The 9,500-nt window shown below is 31.8% G+C and overlaps 2 protein-coding genes across 2 annotated transcripts; both read right to left on the bottom strand.

Moving 5' to 3' along the window:
• Positions 1-2,143: 2,143 nt before the first annotated feature.
• LOC139484696 (uncharacterized) lies at positions 2,144-2,971 on the bottom strand. The gene has a single exon (XM_071268610.1). The coding sequence runs from the start codon at positions 2,969-2,971 to the stop codon at positions 2,144-2,146; it is 828 nt and encodes a 275-aa protein (XP_071124711.1).
• A 5,118-nt stretch (positions 2,972-8,089) lies between these two features.
• Positions 8,090-9,043, bottom strand: LOC139484627 (GTP-binding protein Di-Ras2-like). The gene has a single exon (XM_071268486.1). The coding sequence runs from the start codon at positions 9,041-9,043 to the stop codon at positions 8,090-8,092; it is 954 nt and encodes a 317-aa protein (XP_071124587.1).
• Between the last annotated feature and the right edge of the window lie 457 nt (positions 9,044-9,500).

Here is a 9,500-nt window from a genome sequence, read left to right as displayed (position 1 = left end):
CTACAAGTCATCTGGCGACATTCAACAATGAGAAAAACTGGTACAGAATTGTAAACTATAAAAAAAAAAGTAAAATCACAAAAATACTGAACTCCGAGGAAAATTCAATCGGAAAGTCCCTTATTAAATGGCAATATCAAATGATAAAAATTTCTGCTATCATCAATGTTACAAAATTGCAACCATTTTAATATTTTTTCATATAATGACGTAAATTATCGTTGCAGTAAAGGCACTCAGACGAATTAATTGATAGTTATATTTCCATTTCTAAATTAATCTTTTCTCCATAAACCGCATAAAAGTTTGTCTGCCAGTTTTTAAAAGTGAAATATTTTCAATTTTATCTGTTTTCGGATATTTAATTGGTGTCAATAGTTATCAAGGTACCAGGCTTATAATTTGATACGCCAGACTCGCGTTTCGTCTACATAAGACTCATCAGTGATACTCAGATCAAAATAATTAGAAAACCAAACAAGTAAAAAGTTAAAGAGCATTGCTGACACAAAATTCCAAAAAAATTGTGCCAAATACGGCTACGGTAATCTGTGTCTGGGATAAACAATTGTTAGTATTTCGAATAAATAATAATCGAGCTGGTGATACCCTTGGGGACTTTAAATGCGTTTAAAAAATTCAAAAATTATTTTTAAATTCAAAAAACAATTTTCAATTTAAATTTGACTAGACGAATAAAAATTGAATACTAGTATATTTAACAAACTACAAATAACAAAGACTCGAACATGAAACAGAAAAAATATGGTAAATAGTATAAGACGAACTGACAAACAAAATTCTACAAAACATTATACAGAAATTGAAAAATTAAGCAACACGAACACAACAAAAATTACAAGCGAATTAATGTGCTTCGAATTGTCAATAGTTCCTGCCTTGAGTATTACACCCAACAAATCACATATGTTAAACTCCACTGACGACAAATATTGACATTGAAAAAAAGCAGATGTGTATCTGTCTCCTGTGTAACCCTTAGACATCGAATACAAAATCATCGATGAACAATAAAATAGCCTTTCTAACACAATAGGCATAACTTTCTCTGCCTCATTTTTAGATTTCTCAATTTGGACAGAAAGCGGCAATCTCAGTACCAGAATCTATGACAAATGAGACCATTTTAATTTTCAAATTTTAAATTACGACCACTTTAGCCCCAATATACCAACTTCACCTGCCTATGGGATTAACATTTGCCAAGGCATTCTGTACTCGATAGCTTGCAGCTGCTAGTCGGACTTTATAAGACGTCACCAGTGTGTGAGGAGAAAGTTAATGAACCAGGATAACGTGAAAAAAAGATCGTCCTTTTTCTAAAAAGTTAATGGAAGATTCCAAGACCTTGTTTGTAAGTATTACGTTTGAACTTCACAAACAACACATTATGGTCTTGAAGTAAAGACTCTATGTACTGAGGTTGTTTATCATCGTAATTACTTGTTTATGTGTATTTTGTATTTGTCCATGTACATTTTTTACATATACCTTTTAGTCCATTTTTGTTATAATAAAAACAAAAAAGTTCTTTCGAAAATTTTAATGAAGCCATCACGAGTTGGTTGACTATTTACAGGTTTTGTAATAACATGAGCAAAACGATGGATGCCACAGTGTGAAGAAGGATCTGCTTACCCTTCCGGGGCATCTGAGATCACCCCCAGTTTTTGGTGGGTTCGTGTTGCTTAGTCCTTAGTTTACTATGTTGTATCTTGTGTACTATTATGTGTCTGTTTATCTTTTGTTTGTTTAGCCATGGCATCGTCAATTCATTTTCTTTCTTTTTTTTCGCGTTTAATTGACAAATTGTTCATTAAATAATGGCATGATTCAGTCTTTATGCTAAGCTTCACAAAAATCTAGTATTAACTTCCCGGTCTACTTTAAGAGCATGAGCTCTCGCTTTAGTTCGAAGAATATGTTAATTGATTCCATTCGGTTCTCTGAACTAGTTTACATTATTTATTGGATTTATAAGAGTATTTTTTATTTATTTATTTGTATGTAAAGGCCTTGTCAATCTTCTTGCGATGACTGTTCAATTATAACTACAATCATAACATGTGGGTGTTTTATTTATTTATTTTTTGTACTATTTACTGTTAAACAAACATATATCTTAATATAAAATATTTTTACATTTGTTCTTTTCTAATTCATTATTTGGTGATGAATCTTTGCGTCGAAAAAGATTGCTTAAAAGTTTATTTAGTTTCTTCAGTCCTTGATATTTTTTCCTTTCATCTGCACCAGTTTTTAGGCTCGATGAATGTTCTAATTCTCTGCAACAAACTGTCTCTTTCGATTTAATATACTGTGCACCTTTATAGCTATAGGATTTTTGAATTTTATTTTGCTTCTGATGAACTTTATAGATATAAGTCTCTTTGTAGTCTTCAAACATCGTGTGTCGGAAACTTTTACTTGAAGCCTCCACTTTTTCAAAAGTCTTCTTCCCTTTGTTTTTTATGTGTTTGCTCTTTTGTCTCTTATCTTCTTTCCGTGTTAAGCTTGTTGACCGAATTCGAAATGTTGTGGCTTGTTTGCCTCTCGTGTTTCCCAATTGCTCTAACAGAATGTCAAATATTTCTTTAATTGCATTGTTGTCTTTAGCTGACACCTCTGGAAAACATCCATCAAGGTTCTCACTGCAAGCCCACCCTAATGCTTCAAATGTTTCTACCTCTCTGTTGTTCTCTAAATCTAGTTTGTTCCCAACGGCTTCACAAGGTATACTCAAAACATTATCTCTAATAGACTTTATCTGCTCCCAATTACGTTTAATCCCTTCGAAAGATCTCGCATCGCAAATTGAATATGTAAGAATGAATCCTAATGCTTTTGAGAAGTATATCTTCCGCATGGCTGGAAAGTAAATGTTTCCTGCAGTATCCAAAAAGTTCATATATCTCCTCTTTCCATTGATACTGTATTGTTGAACATGCATTTCCAACACAGTTTCTGAGTCAGTTAGAAAAGGTTTCATGCAAATATCTCATCAGAATATAAGACTTCCCGACATATCCAGATTCTAAAACTGGTATTAGATAACTTGAGTCAAGCTCTGACATTATTATAAGGTACTATAGTTTGAATTTGATCAATAGAGTAATTCAACAATACCAAAACTTTATATGGTAACCATCTCTGTTTACGAATTGAGTATAGCATTGGTCTTAGAATTGAAATCGCAAATAAAAACAAATGTTGCAATCTTATTCCCAAAGCTTCAAACGAAAGTAGTTAACCCTTTCTTTTCCTGTTTAACGAATTTGGGGTTGTTTTTTTTTAATTACGCATTTTTTTGTTCTTGTTTGTTTTCCGCCTTTTTCTGTTGTTCTGTATTTTGTTGTCTGCCCTCTATGTCTTTGTTTTTCGGGTGATCTCAGGGTGTATCTTTGAACATTGATAAAAAGCAATTTTGTGTAAGGTGTTATCATTCTTTCAATGTATTTACACTGAGTTCGAACCCAGCTCGTACAGGAGCACTCGACTCCAATCATGATTGACCTGGCTTGTCAGTTTTCCTATCGAGGGTCGGTAGTTTACTCCATGCACTCTGTTTCCTCCACCCATAAAAACAGAGCGCAACGAAATAGCTCAAAATTGGCGATTATTAGTGGCGTTAACACACCAACAATCAATCCAATGTATAAAAGTATGATTGTAAAGGTAAATCATAACCGTATTAATACTACAATATGTAATTATAATATGTTGTACACAGCTGGTACCTGTATTTTACAGTGCTGTATTTGTACTTGAAATTTAGGTACTACAGATATTTGGTTACTACCGTTACATTTTCAGCATTTTGTAAGATTTTTCTATTTCAAATCTCTCAACGTTATGATTTTCAAACATGGAATATTGTATTATTTCTGTACAAAAATATTTAGTGCAAATCAAGTACTGTAAAATACAAGTACCTAAATATTACCATAATTTTAAAGTAAAGAAATAGTACTAAATATTAAAAGTAAATTTCCAGTACTGCATAGTTTTAGTACAGAGATAGTACCTATGCAAAAGTAGCTGTGTATAATGGAATTTTATGCGACTCTCATACGGGTGGGAAGTTTGGTTGGCTATAGAACCAGGTTTTTCTCCATACGAAAATGCCTGTACTAAGTCAGGAATATGACATTTGTTGTCCATTCGACGTTTGGTGTGTTTGAGATTTTGATTTTGCTAACTTTTTACAGGCATTTTCCGTATTTAGGCATTTTGTAAAATGTATCTGCGAAAACACGTGTGTTTACAATATTACTCTATATCCGATCATTTTCTCATATGTTTACTATGCAAGGCGATCATTGCTTTATATGAAATACATGAAAAAGATGATAAAATGTTTTGTGAATCAAAAAAAGTTTGTAAAACAAAGATTTCTCTACTTTCGACTTCAAGTGCAAATTTGACCTTTTAATAAAAAGGTTACAAATTGACAAATTGATATTACTTTTTGATGTGTAATACAGAATAGCTGATACAAAAACATCATTGAAGGGTCTTTTTTGTATACAAAAATTGAGAATGGAAATGGGGAATGTGTTAAAGGTGTAATACCACCACATCATGCATGGTACATCACATCCGGTTGTATACGAAAGTAGGTCGAAAAAAAATATTCCCTTGAATTTGACAGTTGTAGGTAATTAATCCTACATTTTATTGCAGTAAAAGATTTCTGTGTCATAAACATATGTCTTGGGTATTTCAAAGCACCATTATTTTTTTATTTGGGATTTCTATAGAATATTTTGTAATCTTGAGGTTACATGGTGACTAAACCTTGTACACAGATAAAATAAGGGGAGAAATTTGATTGGTTAACTTCCAGTGATGGGTATTTTCTTATAGGCAATGAAATATATAATTAATGTTATGTGAATTTTTTTCTATAGTACTGGACAGGATAAATTAACCTTTACTCATGCCAAGTATTTCTTTATTTGAAACAAAGATAAATTCTACAGAATTTTTTGAAAAGTTCAAATTTAACAAAGACTAATAGGGGAAAATCAATGGTGGTATTACACCTAAAGAGACAACAACCCGAACAAAGAGCAAAAACAGCCAAAGGCCATAAAAAGGTCTTCAAAACACCAAGAAAAACAAAGTTCTATACTAGTTCAGTTAATATGGACGTCATACTAAACTACAAAACATAAAAATGAACTAAAATTATAACAATACAAGACTTACAATAACCAGAGGCTCCCGACTTAAGACAGGCGCAAAATGCGACGGGGTTAAACATGTTTAGTGATATCTCAACCCACCCCCTTTACCGCTAGCCAAAGTAGAAAAAACAAACATACAGCAATACGTACAGTAAAACTCGGTTTAAAAGAACCCGAGTCCGATGTCAGAAAAGGTAACAAAATTAACTACGCAAAATGACAATGATAGATAAATTAACAAAGAATTACTAGCTGTTACTGACATGTCAGCTCTAGACTTCTATTAAACTGACTTAATGGTCATGTCTTGATCATGTGAAAATCGAGCAAAATTCCATTTTGTTAGGGATTTAGTATCATACCATCATATAACATATGACAAGAACATAACCCGTAGCATGCAAACAACTGGTATGCATATGAGGAGAAAATATATTGCATTGCAATGAGAACACATCTGAACACTAAACATTGTGAAAGAGAAAAAGGTTAAAACAAAAAAAGGTCAACAAGAAGTTTTCATATTTGACAAGAGATGGTCTGAATATAGCAACAATATTCAAGAGCTTGGAGCTGCTAGACATGAACCTAAGAGTTAATTATAATCTAAATGTGTGTTCAATTTACCAATTAGTCAGAGAGTTAACAAGAAAACATGGCAAAGCACAGTTAGAGAGGTTTTGCGTTTCTGATTCTTTAATTATTTTTTTTTTGTGTTATGTGTACAGTTGCTTTTCTGATTGTCTTTTCTTTATAAGCCATGCCATTGTCAGCTTATTTTCAACTCATGAGTGTATATGTCCCTTTTGTGTATTTCGCATGTCGTTCATTATGAATGTAAATCCAGAAAAAATGGATCGATTTATTTTTGAATATTGAACAGTGGTATATTACTCTTGCTGGTAAACTGCTTGTCCCCAGATGGTAAATCAGCTCAGTAGTTTGTGTATCTTTACTAACTTGGTTTTCTATAACGTACTCAAGCATATGAACCCTCCATTGAGAAATTGTAACATTATTTTTTGTTTAAAAGACTAAGGTTCTAACTTTTCAGGTGGAGTGGAATTTCGTTTGTCTTGATTATTCTTTTGGGACTTTATTATTATGTTGTTCATGTTTTTTTGTATGAAGGTTCCTGATGAACTTTTAATTCAATTTTTCATCAGTGTGTGTTTCATATCAATGTTTACTTACATTTACATTTGCCATTTTCTAATTTACACATGCATACGAGAATAAGTATATCATTAATACTCTATATTTATATGTGTAAATTCTTGTCTCTGTCTTACACCCACTTTAGTTTTCTATTTTACTTATTTTTCTTTTTTAAAGTTTGATAACTATTAATTCATGGTTTTATTTCATAAATAGACATATAGTCTGGTGATTTTTTGTGACACAACTGCTTATGAAACAAAAAATAGTTTACGGGTATGTGGGGGAAAACTACAAGTCAACGTTCGACATATAATGACCATAACTAGTACAATATTGGAAAAGCAAAACATCTCTTAAAATATCTTAATCAATTACCAAAAGCCAACGGCTTGAATATACATTGTTCATGTTTTATGCTAATGCTGTTGATTTTTTATTTTCTTTTAGTTTAATTGACAAATTTTTCAACAGATGATGACATGATTCAGTCTTTATGCTAAGCTACTCATAATGCACCACAAAAATCAAGTATTTACGTTTAGCTAGATAAAACAATTAATTATCTTATTACTACCTCCATTTGATATGAATCAGTATTGATATTTTCATTGTTATTAATTAATGATATATCAGCCTTACAAATCTAATCTTGAATTCTATCCTAATTCTATCTTATTTTGGAGAAATCTTTTTAGAAATTCAAATGTAACGTCACTTTGTGCGTTATTAACTTTGGCTAACTCGGCTGTGTATTTTTATGTGCTGGTTTAGGTTGTTTTACGTAATGTATCCGTTTTTAATCTGTATTTAGTCACCACTTCGGTTCATCATGTATATCTATTAGATAGTCATTTTATAAAATTAACTGTTTGCAAAAGTATGATTTTTTATTTAATAATAACGTTGTTCTTATCCCAGGCAGAAAACCCTAGCCGTATTGGTCACAACTTTTTGTAACATTTGGTCCTCAGTGCTCTTCAACTTTGTACTTGTTTTGGCTTTCGAACTTTTTTTCATCTGAGCGTCACTAGTTAGTCTTGTGTGGACGAAACGCACGTTTGGCGTATTAATTTTAAACCTGGCACCTTTTGTTAGCTATTATTCGTGTGTTTTTCTGTCCTATATGTTCTCCCATTTATTTGTATTGTAGTCCTGTCATGTAATGTTGTCATTTTAATGTTATATTTAACATTGTCATAAAAGCGGGTGGTTTGTCATGCAACAAAACAAGGTTCAACCTTCCATTTCTTTCTCAAAATGTCCTGTACCAAGTCAGGAAAATGGCCATTGTTATATAATAGTTCGTTTATGTGTGTGTTACATTTTAACGTTGTGTTTCAGTTGTGTCGTAGTTCTCTTATATTTGATGCATTTTCCTCAGTTTTAGTTTGTAACCCGGATCTCGGTTTTTTTCTCATTCGATTTATGAATTTCGAACAGCGGTATACAACTTTTGCCTTTATTTAGATCCACTTTAAAGATCATGAGCTCTGGCTTTGGTTCGAAGATTATGTTAATTGATTCCATTCGGTTCTCTGAACTAGTTTACATTATTTATTGGATTATATAAGAGTAATTTTTATTTATTTATTTTTATGTAAAGGCCTTGTCAATCTTCTTTCGATGACTGTTCAATTATAACTACAATCATAACATGTTGGTGTTTTATTTATTAATATAGATTTTTGGTACTACTTACTGTTAAAGAAACATATATCTTAATATAAAATATTTTTACATTTGTTCTTTTCTAATTCTTTATTTGGTGATGAATCTTTGCGTCGAAAAATATTGCTTAAAAGTTTATTTAGTTTCTTCAGTCCTTGATATTTTTTCCCTATATCTGCACCAGTTTTTAGGCTCGAGGTATGTTCTAATTCTCTGCAACAAACTGTCTCTTTCGATTTAATATACTGTGCACCTTTATAGCTATAGGATTTCTGAATTTTATTTTGCTTCTGTTGAACTTTATAGACATAAGTCTCTTTGTAGTCTTCAAACATCGTGTTTTGGAAACTTTTACTGGAAGCCTCCACTTTTTCAAAAGTCTTCACCCCCTTGTTTTTTATGTGTTTGCTCTTTTGTTTCTTATCTTCTTTCCGTGTTAAGCTTGTTGACCGAATTCGAAATGTTGTGGCTTGTTTGGCTCTCGTGTTTCCCAATTGCTCTAACAGAATGTCAAATATTTCTTTAATTGCATTGTTGTCTTTAGCTGACACCTCTAGAAAACATCCACCAAGGTTCTCACTGCAAGCCCACCCTAATGCTTCAAATGTTTCCACCTCTCTGTTGTTCTCTGAATCTAGTTTGTTCCCAACGACTACACAAGGTATACTCAAAACATTCTCTCTAATAGACTTTATCTGCTCCCAAATACGTTTAATCTCTTCGAAAGATCTCGCATCGCAAATTGAATATATAAGAATGAATCCTAATGCTTTTGAGAAGTATATCTTCCGCATAGCTGGAAAGTAAATATTTCCTGCCGTATCCAAAAAATTCATGTATCTTCTCTTTCCATTGATACTGTATTGTTGAACATGCATTTCCTCCACAGTTTCTGAGTATCGGTTAGAGAAGGTTCCATGCAAATATCTCATCAGAATAGAAGACTTCCCGACATATCCAGATCCTAAAACTGGTATTTGACAATTTGAGTCAAGCTCTGACATTATTACAAGGTACTAGAATTTGAATTTGATCAACTTATCTACTCAGACTTCATTTTATACACAAATGTTGTGAGAAGGTGTGAATAATATTTTCCAATCAATTGTCGAAAAGACAGTTCAATGACAATTCATAGTGTAGGTTGGTTTAGGTTCTATCCTTATTTAGATGGAATAATTAACAACTTCCCCATAGAGTAATTTAACAATACCAAACTTTATATGAAGAAATTTTGGCAAAAAATCTATGAACTCTTTAAAAGAAGTAAAATAGATTTTGATATTAAATTGCAACATCTTGTATTTGGATATAAAATTACAGATAGTAAATATTATTTTTTGAATTATATACTAACAGTATTAAGTTCTTCTATTTATAATTCATACTATGTATCCAAGCAGAGAACAAAAACTGTTGATGTCTTTAGTATTTTTGAAAATGAATTTAATAAAAGAATAG

This window comes from Mytilus edulis, chromosome 1 (assembly GCF_963676685.1).
Source record: "Mytilus edulis chromosome 1, xbMytEdul2.2, whole genome shotgun sequence".
NCBI lineage: Eukaryota > Metazoa > Mollusca > Bivalvia > Mytilida > Mytilidae > Mytilus > Mytilus edulis.
This window is presented reverse-complemented; position numbering and strand designations above follow the sequence as displayed.

Excerpts from the sequence above, each read along its gene's own strand:
- LOC139484696 (XM_071268610.1), bottom strand. The coding sequence starts at position 2,971 with ATGCATGTTCAACAATACAGTATCAATGGAAAGAGGAGATATATGAAC.
- LOC139484627 (XM_071268486.1), bottom strand. The coding sequence starts at position 9,043 with ATGTCAGAGCTTGACTCAAATTGTCAAATACCAGTTTTAGGATCTGGA.